Below are 25,377 nucleotides of genomic sequence, written 5' to 3' on the forward strand. Positions count from 1 at the left end.
GTGCTGTTAACCCCTGAGCCATCTCTCCAGCCCCTGAGACCTACTAGTTTAACAGCCAAGTTCACTTAAGAAAAAGTTCATAATTAGCCATGTTTCAGTTTTCCTCTTTGGTTTGTTTCCCTGGCTTGACTGATGAGTTTTTTTCCTCCTAAAACAGGCTTAATATTCTACAATGTGTCTGCGTATAATGCGATTTCCATATAACTCCACACCAGTTTGTGTTAAGTAACAGATATTTTGCTTGATGGAGCAAGTGTGCTTACATTTGGAGAAAATCTGGGAAAGCAGTTGTCTGCATCAGTAAAAGTCATCACTATAATTAAATGCTTTAATTTTGCTAATGGGCTTCAAAGGGGGAGGAGAACCAAATGTGTGCTAAAAGATAATCTCCTGGAAGAGGAAGTCTGGATGGAGGCTTAATCAAATCTGGGGCAGAAGTTACATTGCCAAAATCACTAATCATCAAAGAACTCTTTCTCATTGGTTCACCAGTGAGTGTGGACATCCTTTACCTGGGGCAGGCTAGTAATTCCCCTGGCTGACATAATCTTCTTCGTGTTCCTCAATATTAAAGGCTCTTAACAGACCCCCATTAAAAAATGAAGCTCATGAAATAAACTCAGAACAACAACAACAAAAATTCAGAACATGCTGTTACCACCAAAAATAGCTTAGGGGCTTCCAGTATTCATATAGGGCTAGAGAAAGAACTGGCCAACAGATTTCTTTCCGATACGAAATGAACTCTAGTGACAAACTCCTGCTCTCTCCCTCCAGTAAAGCTGATGTGTTGACTGGACAGGTAGACATTAAGTACTCAGGCTGTCTGGATGCTATGGAAACCATATCGAGTGCATTTGACCATGGGTAACAGGGTCAGACAGGCATGAGGTTCATTCGTATCCCAGCCGGGGAAGAGGCTTCATCTGCATTTGCTTTTTGCTGTAAGGTTGCCATATTTGTCAGTTCTGATATAAAACAAGCTCTCTCCTCATTATTTTGTATTTTACCAAGCAGTGGAAACTATGGATAAGGACAGTGTCTTTTTGTCCTGCACAGTCCAGCACAGCCTAAAGCTGGACAAGACACAGTTTATCACAGAAGTTAACCGCTGCATTGGGAAGCTCTGAGGGACTGAGACAAATATTTAGGGTTTATTCTGGGCCCAGAGTGAATGGAAAGTCAGATACTAACATACTCACTGAGGAGTTATTTTCACACAACTTACCTTTCTTCACCATGACATACTTTGACTTTAAATATACCCTATGTTTAAACACAATTGAAAGAAGTTGTAGGGTGCAATTATTTGTCTAGCATTAGTGAGGAATGGGTATGAAGAAGAAAGATGAATTTTGAAGGCACACCCCACCTAACCACTCAAACCATTCACTGAGCAGGACAGATGAGTTCCTGCGACTGCTAGGGACAAAGAACATGAGACATAAATGATATTTCCCTACTAACCAGAAAGGACAATGATTCAGATTCCACAGTTGAAGGGAGAGAGAGCTGAGCTCTGGACACATGGTGGTCACTGGTCCCACCACACACCAGAGTGGTAGAACTGAGGCGTCCTAAAGGCAAAGTCAGACAACCATGGTACCAAGCCTCAGAGTCCCTTTACTCAAGATTTTCTCCCACAGCATCTCAAGCAGTGCTGGACAGGTATGCAGTACCCCACAATCAACTGTTAGGCTGTTAGGCTGTTAGGCGCAGGAACTAATAACCACACCGACAGTCAAGGGAGCTAGTTGTGTTTCTTCTGGGCCAGTGGGCAAGGGGTATTGAAATCCAACTGTAGTCAACTATCTCACCCCACTCATTCAAAAGCACCACAGTGGACAAAGCAGAAGAGCTTGTATATCCTAGCCTGATCACCTCGACTACCCTCCCCAACCTGGCCAGCCTCAGATCATGGCCCTGAGAGAGAATTACATTTGCTCTGAAATAACACACTACCTCAAAGGCAATGTGTACCCAAAGAGTAGCTCGGATGCAATTCTTTAGTTAATAATGTAACTACCATCATTCTGCATTACAAAAACTGCTAACATGCCTTCATCCCTCCCCTGTTCTAGGAGATGCTTGCCTTTCTAGGCAGTTCAAAGGTGAAGGATCTGGCTACTGAATACCTCTGGATCAGTTGCTTTTCTCTTACCATGATAGAACACCATGACCAAAAGTGACTTATGAAAAACAAGTGCTTATTGTGACTTATAATTCCAGAGAAAGAGTTCATATGGGTGGAGAAGACATGGCAGCTGGTGACCAGAAGCTGAGAGATCACATCTTCAACTGCAAACATGATGTCTAGAGAGTAAACTGTGAACCCTCAAAGCCCACCTCCAGTGGTGTACTTCTGCCAGTAAGGCTCCACCCCCTAAAGGTTCCATGGGCTCTACAAACAGTGCCCCCAACAGGGGATCAAGTTCAAATACTGATTTCTCATTTAAACCACAGTAGCCTCTATGCTGGGCCTTGTGCTGACCACTGTAAGATTTCTGCTTTTCCTTTCCCTCATGGCATGAATCCCTACAACTGTTTTTATGAAAGAAAATACTGGGCCTGAATGGGAGAATGCCACTTGGTTAAGGATGCTCAGACAGTAGGTGACTAGCTCCAATTCAGTCTAGTAAGGACTCAGAGGCCATGCTCATCTCACAGCTCAATGAAGAATAAATCATGCTGCAGTACACTTCATATTCATCCCCCACCACACCACATACACAGTCTTGCAAAGTACCTACATGTACACAGGCATGTACACATGTTTACTTCCACACACACATATATACACAAATATTTGTACATATACAGTTCTGGTAAACATAGCTACTGAACCTAGAACATTCAGGTCTAGCCTTTAGCCCCTGTCTGCACACACGCCTGTAGCAGGCTTTCTTGGGCTGCCATCTCCCAAATCATGACATGGGTACTTATTATTAATTATGAATGTTTAGCCTTAACTTAGTCTTGTTTCTGCCTAGCTCTTTTTTAAATTTAAATTATCCCATTTCTATTAATCTGTGTGCTACCCCAAGGCTTGCTTACCTCAATTACACACTATCCATCCTGCTTTCCTGCTTCCTCCGTGACTGGCTGGCTGGGGCCCCCTTTCTCTCTACCTGACAGCCCCTCCTATCCCTCCTCTGCCTATCTGTTGGCAATTCAGCTTTACATCAGACCAAGCAAGCAAGGTGAAACAGCAATACATCTTTACACAGTTAAACAACTACTCTGCAACACACACAAAAAAAGCAACACATCTTTACATAGTTAAACAAATATTCTATTCCACCAAGACAGAACTGGTATTTTTAACCACTGGTAAAGATTTGGGAGCCAATAGGAACCACAGAACTAAAATTACTAGGTTCAAGTTTCTGGACAAACTTTAAAAAAGGATGACTAGAAAATGAGTGGCAGACAAAACAGAGCCAATGCTTAGAAACAATTTTATAGTTGGATGATCACTAGCTTCTTTTTATAACAGCACGAGTCCCCTTTTCACATTCACAAGGAAAACTCTCCAAAGAGTCTATCCAGGATGGAATGCAAGTAGCTCAGATGTTTGAAATATGCTAGACCATTTTCCAGACAGCTTAGGAGGGAGATAGAAAACTAGACAGGCCTCTGTAAAGACTGTGTTATAGGGGCTACAGAGATGGCTCAGTCATTACGAGCACTGGCTGCTCATCCAGAAGACTGAGGTTTGACTCCCAGCACCCACACGGTGGCCCACAAGCATCTATTCTTCTGGTCTTTATAGGCACCAGCCATGTGCATGATGCACAGACAAGCATGTAAGCAAGCATTCATACTCATAAAATGAAATCATTCTTCAGAAAGTAGAACCTATAACTAAGTGATGCTACTTTTGCTTTTTAAAAAGAAAAAAGACAGGCTATATTTTAAAACATCTTTACAGCCTCATAAACCAGGAAAACCCAGAATTCTGAATCTGTAACCTTCTCTGGGTAAGGCAATAAGACAGCCAAGCAGGAGAGGGGTGATCCTCCTGGAGATGTTTCTGGAAGAGTCCTCCTAACAGCAGGAGGTGGGATCTTGGTATTGTCATTCACACTTAGTGGTGAGGACATCCTCCCACAGCAGCTACTACCACTCAGAAAGGAACATCTTTTCTTCTGTGGGGGACGCTGGAGGACCAAGCAGATTAGTTCAGACCCTGCCAGACACCAAGAGAGGCAGCCAGCAAGAGGCTCAGACAGAAAATGTAGAGGACAGAGATGACTGCCAAGTTCAAGAAAACAGACAGGCCACAGGAGATCAAACAAAATTTATGGGACACAAGGAAGGCTAAGAGAAAAGTAGACATTACTAAGAGCCTATATTAAATTTTTTTATGAGATTCACCTTAATTAACAAGAACAAACAAGCCAAAATAGTAGACAATAAGAAATAATCAACAACAAAAAAAGAGTACCAGGAATTGGTGGTGCACGCCTCTAATCCCAGGATTTGGGAGGCAGAGATAAGCAGATCTCTATGAGTTCAAGGCTAGCCTGGGCTATAAATCGCATTCCAGGACAGGCTCCAAAGCTACACAGAGAAACCCTGTCTTGAAAAACCAAGATGAAAAACAAAACAAAAAGAAAATAGAGAGATAATCAAGCCGGGTAGTAGCAGCATTCAGTGGGCAGAGGTCAAAATCAGGAAAATAATTTCATTCACAGAAGCCAGGCAGCAAAAAAATATACCTGCAAATAAACTTTATCAAGGAAATGACACACCTCTACAATGAATTTAAGAACTTGAAAAAAGAAATTGAGGAAGACATTAGAAGATAGAAAGATATCTTACACTCATGGACTAGAAGAATTAATCCTATGAAAATGGTCATCCTACCCCAAACGACATACAACTTCAATGCAATCCCAACCAAAAAAGTCCACCACAATTCTTCACAGGAAAACTAAAACAAAATAAAACAAAAAAGAACAACAACAACAAAACCCGAAGCCTTATGTGGGCCACAAAAGACCAATAGCCAAAGCAGTACAGAACAAAAAGAACACTGTAGGAAGTATCATCATACCTGACTTCAAATTATACTACAGAGCCACAGTAATACAAACAGCATGGTTCAGGCACAAATCAGAAAAATCAATTATGGTAATAGAAGTGATCCAAATGTATCCCCATGCAACTGAAGTTACCTGGGTCTCAAAATAGTTACAATGTTTCTAAAAATGGACATTGGAGGAAAAGACATCATTTTAAACAAATGGCATAAGAGAAAGCAAATTTCAGCATTCAGAAAATGGAACTTGATCCCTCTTTCTCGCCTTGCACAAACTCAACTCTGAAAGACTCAAGAACCTCAACATATGACCCGATACCCTGAAGTCGCTAGAGGACAAAGTGGAGAGTGTGCTCAACTTACAGGCACAGGCAAGGACATCCTGAAAACGATTCCAGTAGAACAGGAAACAAGAACAGGTGGCAGGTGGGGTCTCATGAACTAAGAAGCTGCTGTGCTGCAAAGGACACTGTCAGCTGACAAGGCAGCACCCAGCACGGGAGGAGATCTTTGCTAATACCTGAATGTGTACTGGTGTGTAGAACACACAACAAGCCCCTGCCCAAATACTTAAAAAATAAACGACCCAATTTAAAAACTGGCTGTGGAACCGAACAGCAATTTCTCAAAAGAAGAAATGCAAATACAATTACCTGCAGGGGAGGGAACTGCAGATTTAAACCACATTAAATTCCATCCAGAATGCCATCAGGAATACAAATGTCTGATGTGGGCGTGACAAAATGGGAGCCCTATACACTGGAGTGTAAACTAGTGCAGCCACTCTCAAAATCAGTCAAAATCATTGTACATATATACAATGGAGTATTACTTAACTGTAAAGACAAATGAAATAATGAAAAATTCAGGCAAATGGACAAAACTGGAAAAAATCTACTGACTTAGGTAACTCAGTCCCAGAAGAACAAACATCACATGTTCTCTTTCATATGCAGATCTGAACTTCAAATCTTTTGGGTGATTAGCTTGGATCCAAATGAAAGCCAGAGAGGGACATCTCGGTAAAAGGTACACATTAAAGGATGAGGATAATAGGTCATAGTCCAAACAAAAGTAAAGAATGGAAATATTGGGGATGGAAAGGCTTAAGCAGGGAGGGAAGCAGGAGTATGAGGGAAGTCAGGAGTTAGGGGGAAGGCAAACCAAAAAGAAGGTGTATGAAAAGTCACATGAGGGATCCCTGTGTGTTCAAGGCCGGCCTACAGAGCAAGTTCCCAGACAGCTAAGGCTACAAAGAGAAACCCTGTCTCAAAAAAATGAAAAGAAAGACAGAAGGGAGGGAGGGAGGGAACGGAAGAAGGGCAAGAAAGGAAGAAATGAAGGAAAGGTCATACGGAAGCCCACTATCTCAGAACTCAATTAAAAATATAACTGGAGACTAGTATAATACATGAGTGTATTAGTCACTTTTCTCTTGTGGTCAACCACCATAACCAAAGGTAATCTAAGGAAGAAAAGTCTACTTGGGCTTACAGCTCCAGGAGAGTCCATCCTGACCTGGAGTCATGGCAGCAGGTAGTCAAAGCAGGAAGCTGACAGATCACATCTTCAAATGCAAACATGAAGCAGAGAGAGTGAACTGGAAGAGGCATGAGGCTACAAACTCAAAGCTTGCTCTTCGTGACATGTGTCCTCTAATGGGGCCATACTTCCCTGCAATCTCCTTTGCACTCCCCTAGACAGTGCCACCAGCTGGGAACCAGAGTACATAATCACAGCAACAAGGAAAGCCTTTGGCATTTTTTCAGAAAGATGATACAACTGGTGGCTGAGGGAAAACAAACACACCTAGTGAGTCTGCCCCCATGCTTGTAACTGAGATGCAATCGACAGGCTTCTGAACTTGCACTTTTCAGAGTTAAGTCTTCCGCCAGCACTAGATTCTCAAAGGCTAAGAAGCAATGGTAATCGGTGATCAGTTTCCCGAATTTGCCTCTCAGTCCACCAAAAAGAAATAGAAAGGCATATACCGCCCTTCTTTACCCCCATGTCAACCCTGATTTGGGTGTGGGAAATATGCATCTCTATACTAAAAGCCAGTCACCACAGCTCACCTGGAGAGGTAACACTAGACACCATTTCATGATAAAAATGTGCTACATTGTTGCCATTTTTCCACCGACACTCCGAGTGTCTTTTCAGGTAAATCGACTTTGTTTTCCTAAGAGGCATGCCTCAAATAGGCAAATGATATTAAATTAGCCCACCGCAAATCAATCCGCAAGTGAAAAAGTGGTGAGTAATTTTCCTTATTAAGGTTCCATTTATTCATTAGAGAGGAGTCGCACTGTGCTGAAATGAGGTACATCAAAGGTCCCTATTCCTTTACTGCTTTTTTCCCCTGATGATCATCAAGAGGGAATTCACATTTTAGGTTTTTGAGAATAAAAACATCTGCATTTACTTTGCTTGCACTTTTCCTACTATAATCCCACAAGCCATAAGCCACCTTGTCTACCTCTGCAACATCAGCACATTAGGAAACAGTCGTCTCTAATGTGTCAGTTCTTGTCAAAACAGCGCTTCAGGTGTTTCTTGGGAGCCTATAAACGGATTCTACCAGGAGCCCCTCTGAGTCTCCGGACTGTAATGTCAAGAATCTACACTCAGTTATCTCAAAGGCTTTGTGCAATAACACAAAGGAGGAGTCCCCAGGACAAATATTCCCATCAGGAACTCTGTTTCAGACTCTGGTTTATTTCCCTCGTGGCTACTGGCTAAGCCTTGTAGAACTGAGGCAAGACAAGCAAGTTCTTTGTCTCCAAAAATCTATAATAAAGCAACAAAAACAAACAAAAGCCTCTATAGTCATTTGTAAGACCATTCTGCGAACGCTGCATACACTGGGGCAGCCCCTCTAAGTTGTGACACTTCTGGGGGCTAAGAGAACTGGTGTATGAAGGGCTCACACTCTCTACCAGGGCTCCAGGAGTATCTAAGCTTGTGGCTCTAGGGCAACAAGGAAAGTTAACCCAAGACAGAGTAGCCAGGAAAAGACACATCACCCTTCTGTGGCATGCGGTATGACACAAAGTGCTGGGACCACAATGATCAATAGAACATTGCTACTGTCTCAAAGGAGCTACTGTCATAGAAAGGAAGGTGCCTAGGTGGTGAGGTTCAGTGTGACAAGGAACTAATCTGGAGTTTGAACAGCATGTGTACACAGGACTGCCATGTTAGAAGCAGGGGCAGTGCAGAAAGGACACCCTGGTGGCATTTCCAAAGGACCATAGCCAACCCAGCTCCTTCTTTTAAAACTTCAGCTCCCAATATTTATTTTTTTAAATATCTGAGAAAAACTTTACAGAACAATTAGTGTGGAGTGAACCCTTCAGGGCAGCAATTCATTCCCAAATGAACACCCCACTGTCTACTACTTCCTAGTGTGTGCAAGGTAGCAACTGCAACCACCCCAAGACTACTCACATCCCTGACTTCAAGGGGTTCTGCACATATGAGCTGGGGTATTGCACACCCTTCAGGCCCATGCTATTAGAATAAGACAATGGAGGTCTTTCAACTGCAACTCCAACCACTGACATTGGTGAAAGCCTACTCTATGAGAGATCTACGTCAAAGGAGAGCACAGCAAACTTCCTACTGGTGGCCTTCTCAGTGGTCCTAGCGTAACTAAAACACTGAGCTTTAGGCATTTGGAAATGCTGTCAGGAGGCTTGAGTTAGGAATCATAAGACAACTGACTTCCTTCTCACTCTGTCTCCTTAGGAATTTTTCAGTGTGTGCTGAAGCATGGTCAAACATTTGGGGTTCTCTAGATGAAGGCTGAACTCTAATACAAATGCAGAAATGAGTAAAAAGGCCCAAATGTCTTCTTTAATACTAAACCATAGTCTCTCTTTATTCCAAGCCACGGCTACAAAGACTGTCATCTGCAGTTCAGATCACCACCAAGGAGGAAGGGAGCTGGAGAAATCCCGTTAAACCTTCAGAAACCAGTTAACAAGAGCCAGGTGAGAAGCACCCACAGAGAAAGTCCAATAGAGGGCCTGGTTTCTGCTCTGGAAGCTGTCAGAAAGCAATGGAACCTTTAGCCCATCTCACCACTGCTGGTCTAGTCTGGATAATTAACCTCAAATATCCAATAATCTTTATTAATTAATAGTGATTAATTCTTTATGAATAATTTTAGCGACCCCCCCTTGCCCTCCTCAAAAAAGAAACCTTTAAGCAACGCTCAGAATTCTTGTATGACTACCAGTGACAGTGGTATGGAAATGGTATTGTAAGAGGTACTGCTTCTTAGTTACTCCTTTACTGGGGCCCCAGATGGGGACAGCAGAAACAGTAACACATTGATGAAACAGCTCAACTTTCCATGTTTTATACAGAACTTGGGGGCATATTAGAAGTGAGAAAAATGACAGCTCCATTTGAACCCAGTTCTTTCAACTTTTATTTATTAATTTTTATAACAAAGGGCTAACTTGGAGCTTCAGAGATCACACGCACCACCTTTACATACTTGCAAACAGAAATGCTGCATTTCTTTGAATGAGGTTTTACATCGTTAGGAGCAGACATGGAAAGGGAAGGTGTATTCACCATCATCTGCACAGTAGGACCCTGAGATAAGCAGGTACAGTGCACCCTGTAGTCCTGGGCACAGCAACTTGCTGGACGCTGGCTGAGAGGCCTATTAGGTGTCCCTATCCAAGAGCTCAGTTTATCAACAAAATCATTACCATGCCCTTTGGATATCTATGCAGTGGCTGTCCTGTCTATCCTAAGGATACGCTTGGCCTAAGACCATGCTCTTTCTGGCAGCACACAACTGTCTTTTTGTGAAGGCACCAGTGTGCCTGGTGAGTTTGGGTGGTGCTATGACCTACCCTCTTCTCACTGGAGCCTGCTTCCCTCCTGGATCTCACAGACCGCATGAATCAGGATGTCAGAGCTCCCCTGTGGCGGGAGTCCAGGCAACAAGCAGAGGGACAAGAATGGAACACACTAAGACACACAGCAGCATCTTTGAGAAGATGGGCTCAACTCTAATACAAATGCAGAAATGAGTAAAAAGGCCCGAATGTTTGGGGCTCTCAATTGTAACCAACCCAATAGCAATTCCACAGAGTTAGAGAACTCCATTGTTTTTAACATGCCATTTTCAAGCGAGAGTATTAAAAAGTGGAATTTATCATTATTTTGTTCTATTTTTTTGTGATTACTTTTTATTGGTTTGTCCCAAATGCAAGCAGCAGTAATTCTTGGTAAGTGGTTTTCATCTCTATGACACACACTCTACTCAGTTAACGCTAAAGGATTGAAAAATATATATTTATAATTTACAAATACATTTACTAATATATGTATATATATTATAGAATATATTTAATATATCTCTCCAGCCATAGGAGAGTGTGATCTGCTCTAGAGACTAGTTTGGTTCCTAACAACAAGGTCAGGTGGGTGCCAACCACCTTTAACTCTAGCTCCAAGGATCCCACTCCTTTTGTGGCTGCCCTGGTCAATTGTACATGTGATATATATATGCAGACACAGATACAGTAAAAATAAAATCTTTTTTTTTTTTTTGGTTTTTACGAGACAGGGTTTCTCTGTATTGTTTTGGAGGCTGTCGGTCCAGCTCGGCCTCGAACTCACTGAGATCCGCCTGCCTCTGCCTCCCGAGTGCTGGGATTAAAGGCGTGCGCCACCACCGCCCAGCCAGTAAAAATAAAATCTTAAAAAGTGATAAGATTTTAAACTTCAAATGCCCATGGGATTTTACTTGTAATTACAGAACTAGAACATTCTCCGAATTTTAGGCGCCGGTTGGGGATATGGCCCAATGGTTAAGTATTCAGCTTGTGAGAGATCTGGGTTTGATTTCCACTACCACAAAAAAAAAAAAAGCCCACAAACAAAACAAAAAACAGAACAAAAAGGTGCATAGATAAAAAGTAAAAATAGGAAACCAAGGTTGTCCACACAGGTGTAACATGTACCATATACTCAGTTTATAAAATGAGGCCCCTCAGCTGTTCTTCTAATTTATTCCACTCAGTGGTGCTCACATGATGACCGGGGACAGGGCAGGCTGGGAGAGCATAGTGCTGTGTCTGCAGCGGTTGCAGTGGCGGACCCTGGGGCACAACAGTTCCCATCCAAGTGACTGTCCAGCCGGCGGTCTGGAGCCCCGCGGCCGTGATCACAGGCCAGGTGGCAGGGGAGTCACAGGGCCCGGTGCCCTGTCTCGGGCAGCATGCTCTCCAGCTGCAGCTTGCTGTCACTGTCTATGTAGGGCTGGTGCAGCCACATGGACAGGTAGTTCAGGCTGAGGTTGCGGTCAGCCGTATGGGCCAGCTCTGCACCAATGGTCTGCTTCAGGAGGAGCTCCTTCTTGTATGCGTCAGACAGCCGGTGGGAGACCTCATAAAAGAAGGCCGTGGGCCATGTGTGGAACAGAGGGGGCCTGTTACTTTCTTCCCAGTAATGATAATTTTCTAGTTCACAAATTCCTTTGGTGGTTGAAGAGAGTTTTTCCATTTTCATTTGTATTTTAGTCAAGCCATCCCAAGGTGGCTTTCAGCTCCTTACACAGTGATTCAAGTTCCTTGCTGTAGTCCAGATTCGTCTTTTCTTCCTTCTCACTGGAAGCTGGGCTGCTGCTCTCTAATTTAACCTCTTTACTCAGCAGGCTGACTTTAAGGTTGGCAACATTGCTGGCAGTGGTAAAGCCGGCATTGCTGAGGCTTTCCCATTTCAGGATTAAGTTATGCCAATCAGCTGCATTGTCTTTAATCTTTCTTGCACTGACAGATAAGACAGGTTTTCTGCGTGTTGCAATTCCAAGAGTCTTTGCTTCAATGAAGCCCACAGGGAGACCTCCGTTGGAAGACCTGGAGCCCCACCCACCTTTGTTCTATTTTTAAATGAAAAAAAAAACTTTAATATTTTGTACCAATAAAAGTCATTTTCATTTTGTGATCCTTAGAATAGGAATGGCCCCTCGGACTCTTTGAAGGCTTGGTCCACAGGGAGTGGCACAATTAGGAGGTGTGGCCTTGTTGGAGGAAGTGTGTCACTGTGGAGGTGGGCTTTGAGTTCTCATATGCTCAGGATATGCCCAGTGTGGTACACAGTTAAATCTGCTGCCTGCACATCAAGATGTAGAACTCTCAACTCCTTCTTCAGTACCATGCCTCCATGCCACCATGCCACCATGCTTCCTGCCTTGATGAAAATGGACTAAACCTCTGAAAGTATAAGCCAGCTCTAATTAAATGTTTTCCTTTATAAGAGTTGCTGTGGTCATGCGTCTCTTCACAGCAAGAGAAATCCTAACCAAGACACAACCTAAAGGGAGAACTTGGTTGTTACATAACAGTTATAATCTGTCAGATGAATAGCTACCAACAGGACAAGTTCATCTGAAATAAGGAGAAACAGAAAAGTTGTCAAAGCAAACTCTTTGCTTTGTTCTGTCATTCTCAGACCTTTAGAGTTTAGCACTGAAAAAGTGCTGTTTAAAGCTGTCAACAGTTTATTTTTATTTCAACAGTTAGGTCTTTAGAAAAAATTCTAAATGCCTCAGAACTGCTACCATGATGGATTCAGAGAGTGTTTCTGGGCACTAGTATTATGTTGGCAGCTGGGTACACAAGCCTAGAGCTAAGTAACATTGGGTACCAGATCCCCGGCTGCTAAGTCCCCACAGAAGCTTCCCTGCTATTCCCAATACACCACACTAGGGATTTCAGGCAATTTAGGTAACTTCAGATTCAGAATACTCAAGAAACACCCTCTTCCTTCTTACATACATGCATGATGGTTCCCTGTCCCTCCAAAGTTCCCATTACACCAAACATAATGATCTGGAAGTGATCATTCCCAACTAAGACAGCCCAAAACAACAAAGAGGGCAAAGTCAGCCAAACTGCCTGTGGGAGGCATCACTTGGCTGTGGAGTGTGGGTCCAGCTCCGGCTCAGCTTCTGACTGGGTATACATCAGGCCTTCTCCTTCTTACATGTGCTCCTCATGTCAAGAGCAGCACAAAGTCATGAAACTGGTGTTAGTGATCCTTATGATGCCAAGACATGTCTGCAGTCATTTAATATATGATAAACACAGGAGGCACCTAACTTACTCTAACTGAAAATAGGAAAAGCTTAAGCCTGATGTTCTGGGAGGAAGAGAAGGGTTGGTTTTTGCTCTTGTGGAAGAAGGTGCTGACCCTTGCCAGTGCCTCTCCCTCCTCCATCTCTTTGAGTGCAGAGCGCAAGCTGAATCACGTTAGTCTTGTCATCATTTCTCACCAAATGGATGTAACTGTCACTGTCTTAGACACTTGTCCATGGGGGCAGGTGCTACATAAAGTGTATTACTATATCTTCACAATAAAATTAGGAAGGTCCCAGAAAATGAAAGCATAACCCAGATGTGTTAAATGATCCAACCAATGAACACATCAGAGGGTAGCTTTTAGTGCTTGGCTTTAAGGCTGCAGGGAACATCACCACAGAGGCAACAATCTCCTCTGATAGACTACTTCCCTGTAACACAAACCCACACCCACCAGAGCTCCACTCCAAATGCATGACCCTGTAAAGTCAGAAGGAGCTCTGTCTCAAGGGCAATGAAACTCTAAAACAATACAAGTTCCTTCCTAACACAAATAACCTGTAGGCACAGAACTCGGCTACAAACAGGCAAACTGTTCTTCTCTCAGCTGGGAAGGGCTCTGTCTCCCGCATGAACCATAATATCACCCCTTTTGTTTATCTGCATGTTGAGATGCAGGATTTGAGGAGGAGAATAAAGAATGAGCATTTCAGTACAGCTGGGCTGGCTGCCTTCCACAGGCCCAAGCGGGTGCCAGCACCGTCCAGCTGTGCGGGGCTGCTCATGCCAATGTCACAACCGTGCCACTAAGAGGCTGCTATTTCCCATCACCCTGGTGAGTGGCAGCCCTTGGCTGAGAATCTGCTGTCCCCTTTGCCCGGCACCCTGGATGTCTGCCCAGGCTCCTCTGAGACCAGTACCGCCAGGCTGTGACCCAGCTTCTCTTGGGGACGCCTCTGTTCCTTGCTGCCACTTGGCCCCTCACAGTACAAAGGCCTGTCCCAGGAGCTGTCTGGAAGACACTTTCTCCAGCTGTGGCTTCAGTCCCATTCTTAGATGTCCCTTGCCTACTTCTCCGTTACAGACAATGGGGGAGCGCATTATTAGTTTACAAAACCCCTTAGCGACAGAACTGCCTGGAAACAGTGTATGACATATAGGGAGTCCTAACCTTTTTCTTTGGCGGTACAGCTTCATTTTACATTCTTGCTCTGAGAACAGATCATAATAAGATGCAATTGCTGTAGTCTTCAGGCCATGCCATACTGGGAAAAGCAATCTATGTCCCCAAATCGTAATATAAGTATCATTGACATGTATGGACAACTTTCACAAGTCCCTAAGGCCTATGCTTGGGGGGCGGGTGTCATAGTGGGACTGAGGTGTTTATTGAGAAAGACTCTCACTCACTCTGTGGTTCTAGGGCTGGCCTTGAACTCATGGTGATCCTGAGAGCTGGAATTGGAGCAGGAAGTCACCACACTCAGCTCAGTCTCACTTTTCATGTGTCTCCTGCCTCTGTTTGGTTGTCTCTGGAGGGGCAGCAATACATACAAGAGGCACAGGAAGTAAGGACACAGCCTGAGTCCCACCAAGCCCCAGGGATAAAACGCACTAAACTTTAATGACCCCTACAATCCAAAAGGAAATTTACAAGGGGATGGTTGGATGGCTGCCACAGAAATGAAGGAAAAACACTTCCCACCAAATCAGGAGGAAGGGTGATGCTGAGGAGTAGGGAGGGGGAGTAGGAGCTGGCTGGCTTCTTTATCTGCCTTGGCTGACCAACTCACACAAAGGCTTTTGCTGTTGTTTTTGTTGTTGTTGTTGTTGTTTTTTAAGCTTTCTGTTTTTCTAAGTTTTTAGTCATTTGTAGAACTGTTTGTACTTTCTCAAAAATAAAAACAAACAAGAGGCAAGGCTGCCAGGCTAGTCCAGCTCTAAGCCTGAAGGCACCTATGAAGAGAGGCTGCCAGGCTAGCCCAGCTCTAAGCCTGAAGGCACCTATGAAGAGAGGCTGCCAGGCTAGCCCAGCACTAAGCCTGAAGGCACCTATGAAGAGAGGCTGCCAGGCTAGCCCAGCTCTAAGCCTGAAGGCACCTATGAAGAGAGGCTGCCAGGCTAGCCCAGCACTAAGACTGCAGACACCTATGCAAAGGAGCACCACCCAAGTTTGCAATCTGACAGTCAATCTCTAAGATATTAACCCACTTAAGGGAGATAGAAGGGGAAACACAATTATCGGCAAAAGTCATGAAACGGGGGGGGGGGACATGGCAGTTTGAAAATGGCATAGCTATGACCTAGCCATGGGGGTGATTGGAGCAGTCTCTAATGGCCATCTGTTGTTTAAATGTCCCTAACAACATGGGTGGGCCCTCTGGCTTTGGGGTCTCCCTTGGGGCCAAGCAACTGCGAAGGACTTAGGTAGTCACTGGTACAGAGCAAGGTCATTTTTTGTACATCGGCATCAGCAACTACATTAGTATTCCCCTGGAGATGTAGAATGTCAGGCTCAGGGGGCATTCTGTAAGGAATGCCCTACATTTCTTCTATGGAATTGAAAGAAACCCCTTGGAAAATACACAGAAAAAAAATGCTGTTTCTTGCTACTGAGCTACCACACACACACACACACACACACACACACACACACACACACACACACACACACAAGAACAGCTTTCTTTCACTCCACTGCTCACACCACTCTCTCGCCTTTTTGTGTGAAAAGACCGGAAGAATCAGGACACTCAATATTTGCTCTCAGCTGGTCTATGATCCAGCCCCATTTACCAGCACCTCCAGTTGCAACTTGAAAGGGTTTCTTCTGAGGCGTCTGGGAGCCATCTCTAACACTCAGCTGGATCCTGCTACCTGTCTTTCAAAAGAATCTATGGATGCTGTTCTAGAGGTTAATCACACATTGTGACCACATCCAGTCCCCTAAACGCATCGTTAACCCCCAACCCCCCAAACAAAAATGTCTGCCGTTCCTACAGATTAAAAAAAATGTTTTACTAAAAAGTAGAGAGAGAAAGAGAAGAAAGCAGAACCTTCAGACGCATTTGTGATCAACCATCAGGTCTGCCCCCCAGCAACCAGACAAGGGAGATGGGAGGAGAGGACAGGGGTGTTAGATTTCCTCCTGCTCCCGACAGGCTGAGTGTAGAGGGCACAGTTGCTTCGGGTTCTACCTTCCTTTCTCAGTCTGATCTATTTTAAGTCCGCAGCAGAGGCACTTGGCAGCTGAATGTTTCCAAGTTAGTATGTCATCTCCCCTACTCCAGATCACATGTGAGGCATAATCTGGGAAGGCCTGGGATTCCTGGGAGGAAGGAGGACAGGCACCATCTCCAAACTCCAATGTCTCAAAAATGTATCAGCTCCCTATTAGGTGCCTTTATTAAGACTATTATTTTTGGTTCTTTTTTTTTTAAAATCTCATTTGCATATGTCATCTCAAGAAGTTAACTATACAGCATATAGAATGGGTTTAAAGGGGCTGGTGCCGTGGGAAGGAAGAGGAGAGACCTTGGTGAAAGGACTCAAATTTTCAGTTGTGAGTTGAACAGCTCTAGACGATGGATATGCAACATGGGTGGCAATGAATGCGTTAATTAGTTGGAACTCGATCATCATTATATAATACACATGGATAGCAAATCATCTTGTATACACAAAATACTTTTAAGCATCTTTGAAAGCATATTCATTGGTAACAAATTTAAAGTCAAAGGCCTCATTGGGAGCTAGTAGAATAAAACAGGCTGAGGTTTGGCTTAGGTCAGCAGAGCTGACTGAGGAGAATCTGGGCACAGAGGTCAAGGATAGCAATCATTTCTATGATAGTCCCTCTACCAAACAAAACATCGACTCTCACGACAAACACAATGTATAAAGACAAGGCATGGAAACTTCGGGACATTAAGGGATGTCTTAACCTACTTGACCACAAGGGCCTCTAACTCTGCCATCCCAGAGATATGAGAGGTCTGCAGCGTTGGGTAGCTGGGTAAAATCAGGAAACTCTCTGATCCTTAGTGGATATTGCAGACTGTCTATTTTACACCTTTTTTTAAAAAGAAATATTAGTCATTGTTCAACATCTGTTTTAAAAATATTTTCTAAGCCGGGCGGTGGTGGCGCACGCCTTTAATCCCAGCACTCGGGAGGCAGAGGCAGGCGGATCTCTGTGAGTTCGAAGCCGGGCTGGACCGACAGCCTCCAAAACAATCAGAGAAACCCTGTCTCGTAAAACCAAAAAAAAAAAAAAAAAAAAATCTAAAACTATAGCTGTAATCACTGGGTGAGTCGACCATCAGAAAAACTTCTAGGTTCAATGTCTCCTAAACTGGGGTCAGATTCACACTGAATGTCCCACACTTGGCAAATCACTAAAGTGTGTGCTTGGTGTCATCAGCTTCAGGAGCCATCAGTATAAACCTTGCATCAAACACAAGCGAAGATTCGGTGTACTTGTCTGTGAATGGGTATCATCACAGCACTCCTTTGTTGGGACACGCTCACAGACGACAATCAAGAAACCACTCAGGGTGATGAAGTACACTTCCAGCAAATGGCTGCTCATCAAGGGTATCAGCTGCCGCATTTAATCACATGGAAGAAACCATTCATTTTCTTATACACGTCTCTTTCTAGTAATCTCTTAATTATCTCACTTACTCCCATATAAAAACTGTGCTCAATTTCAATTGAGTGGAAGCAAGATCTCAGGGAGTGCTAAAGTGTGCATCTATTTCTCATTGAGGATTTCCGAAAGTTCAAATGATGTCAGGAAAAGTATCATGATGAAGGCCAGATACATCAATGGAAGCCCATTGTGAAAAAGGAACAAAAGAAACTGATTATCTACTTACTGCCATCAAAACAATTTCATGTGCTTATTTCAGTTCAAAAAAGAATCTTGAAATCTTTGAAACCAAGGCTGAAGAGAAGGTTCAGCAGTGTGCTTAGTAGTCTTCTGGAGGATCCAAGTTTGGCCCCCATTGGTTGGCAGTTCACCACTTGTACCTACAGCTCCGGTGGATTCAATGTCCTCTTCTGGCTTCTGGCAACACCCACATGCACATGTGCTTACACTCAAGGAGGCATACAGACACATAAGTTTTTTAAAATATTTTTTTTAATTTCTAACATAAAAAAGGGCCTGAAGAAAAATTGGGGCAGAATCCTTAATATCTATCCAGGACAGTGGTTGTCAACCTGTTGAGTCACAACCCCTTTTTTGGGGGGAGGGGTGTCACATAACAGGCATCCTGCATATCATATATTTACATTACAACTCATAACAGTGAATTATAGTTATATAGTAACAACGAAATAATTTTATGGTTGGGGTCACCACAACATGAAGAATTAGATTAAAGGGTCGAAGCATTAGGAAGGTTGAGAACTACTGTCTCCCTGTGACAAGTGAGAGGAAGAAACAGAGCTTCTCATGCCATGAAGGTCACGTGACACAGACTTTTCATAAGTGAGGAACCTGAGAGCCGCAGCTCTTGGATGGCTGTGGAGATCACACAGGTTGGATGTCGAAAACTCAGGACTGGATCAGTCCTATGCTGGTCAGCTGTTTCTGTGGGTTTCTCCACCCTGGTCTTGACCCCTTTGCTCATCACTCCTCCCTCTCTGTAACTGGATTCCAGGAGTTCGGTTCAGTGTTTAGCTGTGGGTGTCTGCCTCTGATTCCATCAGCCACTGGATGAAGGCTCTAGGATGATATATAAGGTAGTCATCAATCTCATTATTGGGGAAGGGCATTTAAGGTAGCCTCTCCACTTTGCTTAGATTGTTAGTTGGTATCATCCTTGTAGATGACTGGACATTTTCTTAGTGCCAGATTACTCTTTAAACTTACAGTGACTCCCTCTATTATGGCATCTCTTTTCTTGCTCTCCTCTATTTTTCTCCCAACTCAACCTTTCTGCTCCCTCATGTCCTTCTCTTCCCTCCTCTCCTCCCCTTCTCTTTCTCCTAGCTCCCTCTCCCCTCCCCCCATGCTCCCAATTTGCTCAGGAGATCTTGCCCCTTTCCCCTTTTCCAGGGGACCATGTATGTCTCTCTTAGGGTCCTTTTTTTCCTGACTTCTCTGGTAGTGTGGACTGTAGGTTAGTAATCCTTTGCTCTATGTCTAAAATCCATTGATCCAGACCCCCTGAACATGGGTGTCAGTGAGGAGGCCTTGGCAATCTATGGGGCCTCTGGTGGTAGATCAGTATTTATCCCTAGCATACGAGTGGACTTTGGGAGCCCATTCCACATATAGGGATACTCTCTCAGCTTAGACACATGGGGGAGGGCCTAGGCCCTGCTCCAAATGATATGACAGACTCTGAAGATCCCCCATGGAAGGCCTTACCTTCTCTGGGAAGCAGAAAGGGGATGGAATGGGGGCTAGTGGGGGGGCAGGGGAGGAGGGGAGGGAGAGGGAACTGGGATTGACATGTAAAACAAGCTTGTTTCTAATTTAAATTAAAAAAAAACTCAGGACTATGCTCCTGGTTCACCCCCCCCCCCCCCCCCACACACACACACAAACACATCTTTCCTTTGAAAGAGCTACCATTGAGACATCGGCTAGGGCTAGCTGGTAACTTACTTGCAGACTCTTCTGCAGGCAGTGTCTTAGCAACCATGATAACAAGAGCTATAGCTGCTTGAATGCTAGAGTTCTTTTTATTATTATCGTTAGCATAAAATGTTAAAGCTGGGAGCAGTCAGACTCATACACCCTTTCTTAGTGGGTCATAGTGAGCCCTGACATCTGCTCTCTTGGTTAAAAGATCATATTCACAAATTTTAAACTTTAAATATTCAAAAACTGAAAGTTCAGATATTTTTACATTTTATCAGTGAGGGGAAATATGTTAAGTTCTTGTCACTTTGCCGCTGTAAAGCTCTGCAAGTCTCTCACTGAGTCATCTCGAATGGAAGCGCATGGAAGGCCACTGCAACAGACACTGGTCTCACCTCTCCCCGTCAGCACTGAAGCTCCCATCTTATGGTGAGAGGAGCAGCACCAGGCAGCAATTATGTATAACTCATGCAAATATTCCCCAAAGCAGAGGGACACTTTGCAATCTTTTTACCTACTGAGGCCTTTAAATACTGAAACAAATTACCTGGGTCTTTATTTCTTTTGAATAACATATATTTAAAAAGGAAAAATGAAAGCAGAGAACAAAGTGAGGATTCATGTTTTCTTCAATTTTATATTGACTGTAAAAAGTAAAACCAACCAACCAACCAAACAAAAACAGTATGCACCCAACAAGTTGTATTACTACAAAATGATCAGAACAAAGGACATGGGGGAAGGAGTCCTTCTTGCTAGGTCTCAGATTATGAACTAGCAAGTAGCATGCCTCAAACCCAAGGTGGTACACCCCTGCTAGAAGGCAGTAAGACACTGCCCGGGCCACACACAGAGTCTTCACAAATTACACAATCTTGAAGATGGAAGAGGTATCACATATTTTTACAACTTATTTATTTTTACTTTACGTTCACTGGCATTTTTGCCTGCATGTATGTTTGTGTGAGGGTATCATTTCTTGGAGTTATAGACAGTTGTTACTTGCTATGTGGGTGCTGGGAATTCAACCCAGGTCTCTGGAAGAGCAGTTAGTGCCCTTAATGCATGAACCAACTCTCCAGCCCTGAGGCATTGCACCTTTTAAGCCAACATCTATAATATGGAAGATGAGGTCAGATGACAGGGACTGACATACTCATGTCACTAAAAAAGCCATTTGCTGAGTTCAAGTGGTTTGATTCTGAGAAAATAGGAAACAATATGTACATGTGCATCTATGCACATATACACAGACACACAAGCACATACAAATATACTTAGATATACAAGTATATATGCACATTCTGGAAAAACAGAGACAAATACTGTCTTGCTCTTTAAAGATTGGTAATTATATGTAATTAACAAATTATAAAAATAGCATGGCTTATGCATTGATTTTTCCATGAATGCTATTATCCCATTTCCAAAACAGCCAGCAGCCTTTCAGATACCCCTGTGATCAACTGGCCACGTAGCCATTGTTCCAGTCACCTAATGAAGTGCCCCTTTGCTATTATTCATTAACCAACTATTCTTTCTTTTTTTTCAACTATTATTTGTTGAGGCAAAATAAGGAGGGATCGCTTCTTTCCTTAAAATGCCAATGGTTCCTTTATAGTCACTAGTGATCAGTGACTACACCAAGCTGTTTGCATGATTCATTTTTATCTAAAATGTTAGGAAGCTTACATCACTAGTCAGCTTATTGATAGTGAGAACTGTCTCTTGTGCCTCTTGGGGAGAAATGGAGATTATGCTATGTTTATCTTTGGTTACACTTGTTACTATAAGAAGAGAAAGTATCAGTGATGTAAGTTCTCAGTCATGTATCACACTATTATATATTTTTCTTAGCTCTTATATGTTTATTGTAAAAACTATTTTGTATTTTTTAGCAAACAGTGCTGATGTTTGCTAAATATTACCCAGAAAGGTATGAAGACCTTATGGGAACCCTTCAGATAGCCAAAAAGTATTGCTTATTAAAGTCACTTATGTATCTAACCTACTAGAGATAAACATTTGCTACCATACCAGTGAGTCCCGTTGGTTGATTAGTTTTCTCTACATCTCTATCGCTTTCTTTTTTTGTTACTATAGCAATGCCCTATGAATCAGCTGGGGTAATTGTGGCTGAGGTGTTAGGTCTCACACTAGCCTTCAGAGGTGTTTCCTTCCACATTACTCTGACAGCTTGCTCCTGCTTGTCAGAGAAGCCAAATGAGATGGTGTGTGTGTGGGGGGGGGTTCCTTCTGGGCAAAACCCACCATCTAATGGTTTCCTCTGGCATAGTGACACCTACTGGGAAGTATGTGTGAACATGGCCCATTACTGTACTACAATCTTGCCTCATTCACCCTGGTCCATAAGACTAAGACTTTCAAGCAGCTTGGATAAAATATACAAGTTAGACAACATGAAGATTAAACTGGCATTGTCCACCTAGGAACTGACAAAATAACCGATAGGCAACCTCACAGAGGGATCTATTCCAACACCTTTTAAGTGTCAACCTAGTTTTGCAAAACAATTCATTCTAATATGTAAAACATTCCATTATGTGACATATCCTTACACTTAAAAAGAGATTACATTTATTTCTGTTTTCAATTTTCTTCTAATTCAAAGTAAAAATAACAAGACTGACCATCAAGTCTTTGGTATATTGGCAGCTGGCACCAGCGTGCTTCAGCTAGTCAAGTCCAAGTGAAATGATGAAGACGGTGTGGTGTGGTAGCTAGGCGTGTACAGCAATTACCACATGACAGCTGCTAAGTAGCTCACCTCTTTGTAATTTTCGGTGTCTACATAGGATGGACTAGCCTGAAACTCAAATTCTTCTAGCCTTTGTCTCTCCAGTTCTAGAATTATAGGTTTGTACCACCATACTCGGCTAGGAAAACACCTTAGGTGCTAGTTTTTGAGATTAGGGTTAGATATCTTTCACAGTATAGACAAAGTCTAGTATTTTATCATTTTCTTAAGCTGGACATAAAGTGTAGGATTGTCTATGCTTAGTGTTCATCACAGTGCCTTGACAGTATATATTAATAGTACCTTAATATGGTAGTGGGTTTTTGTTTGTTTTGGGTTGGTTTTGGTTTTTTAAAGGATAAGGTGCAACAACAAAATCTGTAGCTTTGCAAGGCCAGTCACAACAGTAATCAGGTTGATAGGGTGTACCTTCAATATGATATGATGCAGAAATGACCAGATGTAATTAATCAACAACAACCGATTCTCCATCATGGACTATTCTAAAAAATTTCAACACTCCCTCCCCTTTTCAGCTACAGCCCTTTCCCTCAAAAGTATTCTCTACATCTGAAAACATGGTTGCTCTTAAAAGGAGGGCTTAACTGCAACATGATTCAAGAAGTTTCCTGTTATCAAAGTAAAAAGTCATCTTCCCTTCTTCAGCCAACATGGGTATTTGATCTAGGCTCATAGAGTTCCTTTGATTAAAAAAAAATATCTGAACTCAGGCAATGCCAAGCACCATCCCTTATTCTCCCAATGCACAGACCTTAACTCTCATGAATTTCACATTATTAGAGAGACATACATGTTGATATAATCACATGTCATTCAATTTGTACACTTTAAAGCTCTTTTCATCTGTGCCTTTGTCTGTCTGCAGTGAATTCATTTGAGACATGTTTGGCTTGTCTAATAGGACAGGCTTGACAACCATAGCTTCAGTTCATCATGAAGAGAAAGACTCAGGCAAATCCCAACACAAGAGAATTCTACAAAATTATCCAACCCTCAAGGTATTGGGAATATGAGAGGGTGACTACAAAGGCAATGTGTCACGTCACATCACATCACCATAACATGTGTAGCTATTAACATCATTCAACATTTTGATGTGCTCTTTGATACCTACTTATCACCGAATTTGTCAAGATTCCCCACTGTCAATTTTACCACCCTCCACTCCCCACCTCTTCCAATTCTATCCACTTGGAAGAAAGTTATGCTATACAGGCCACCCCTAAAGCTAAGTTGTACTCTGCCCAGCACCCACTGTAAAAGCTACATACACCACAGATCATCATTTGAAACTTACAACTGCAGAAATTATCCACAGAGATTCTTCTCTTAATGATCAGAGTTATTGAATTTTAAATTCCACTATAATAGGCCTTAATATATTGGCTTGTGTTAAAAGAAGTACTATTAAGTGACAATAGTCATGGTAGCCCATGATAACATAGATCAATTTGAAAACATTTTCAGGTTCTGGGCCAGAATTTATCATACATGGACTCATGTATAGGTGGTGTTAGCATATCTTACACATGACCCCTTTAAGATCAGACCAGACCACATGAAGACTTAATGAGAGAAAAGGTCCTACTTAAAGTAATACTTCAAATTAAATAATTAACATAATGCTACTGAAATATACAACTACTTTATTTCACAAAACAATTTAACAAACATTAATAAAATTAATCATATATATATATACTATATATATCTTGGACTTTGATCATAACTTGTAACAAAACAATTGACCTTGAGCAAATAGGGAAAAATACAAAATCTTTGAAATATTTGGTGATTAATAAGCATTTACAGAGTGCCTACTATGTGTCAGACATCAAAGAAGAAGAGAATATAATATTCTTTTATCTGTTCAGGTACAGAGCAGAAAACAAGCGAGACAAAGGCATTGCATTCTACTTTGTGACTAGAATATTCATAAGAAATAAAACATACTGAGGGAGAAAATTGGGCCTTGAATAGTAGGTTTACTAATTCACTGCACAAATGACAACTTCAGTAAAGAAATATTAACTATAATTTGTAAAAGTAGCAGTTCAGCCACGACTCTTTAATACAGCTCTTTATGTGTGGTAACTCTCCAACCATCAAATTATTTCATTGCTATCTCATAACTGTAATTTTGCTACTGTTATGAATTATAATGGGAATATCTGCGTTTTCTGATGGTCTTAGGTGACCCCGCAAAAGGGTCATTTGACCCGAAAGAAGTCGTGGCCCCTAGGTTGAGAACCACTGCTGTAAGGTCAAAGCAGACACTTAAAAGACCAATCCTCGTTGCCTCGTGTGTTAACACCAAAGCAAAACACTTGCATTAATCACAAACCACAACATGCTGGTGGTGGGCCAAAGCTTTCATTCTCCTATGAATGGCAGGCAGACACTATTATCAACAGGACTGAGATAATAAAGGTATCAGAGTACTAAAGATTAATTAAGTCCCACCACCCTCTCCTGTTCTTGGCAGAGCTCAGGGAACATAACGTTTCAGCTTCTGATGAGGAAAAGCTGATGTTCAAGTCGTGCAAATGATTACTTTAGAAGAAACAAATTCTTTTAATTCAGAGCTTTTCTAGCTTTGTAACTTCACTGAATTCTAAGTGAAGAGCCTGCAGACATATTTTGTGCCATTTTTAAAAGTCTCGTCTCACATTTTCAGACATTTTGTATCAGTATAACCAGTGTCTAGACACCCAAAGTAAGTACTGTCAACCCAGCAACAACCAAAATGATCCTTCCTTCTGCTTTAGATGATGTACACACAAGGTCACAAACATGCACTCAACAGGAGACTGTTATTTGCAGACAAAAATATTGATGTTGCTAAGTG

General features: G+C 42.6%; 2 protein-coding genes across 5 annotated transcripts in view; both read right to left on the minus strand.

Annotated features, from left to right (window-relative positions):
• Positions 1 to 25,377, minus strand: part of Ldlrad4 (low density lipoprotein receptor class A domain containing 4) — a 328,936-nt gene that overhangs the window by 55,406 nt on the left and 248,153 nt on the right. The window lies entirely within an intron of this gene.
• LOC106021511 (cyclin-dependent kinase 2-interacting protein-like) lies at positions 11,079 to 13,937 on the minus strand. Its single transcript, XM_040741958.1, is given in 3 exon segments — positions 11,079 to 11,602; positions 11,604 to 11,951; positions 13,869 to 13,937. Coding segments are annotated over 3 exon segments (759 nt in total). The 3' UTR covers positions 11,079 to 11,260.

This window comes from Mesocricetus auratus, unplaced genomic scaffold, assembly GCF_017639785.1.
Source record: "Mesocricetus auratus isolate SY011 unplaced genomic scaffold, BCM_Maur_2.0 Super-Scaffold_6730, whole genome shotgun sequence".
In the NCBI taxonomy this organism is placed as follows: domain Eukaryota; kingdom Metazoa; phylum Chordata; class Mammalia; order Rodentia; family Cricetidae; genus Mesocricetus; species Mesocricetus auratus.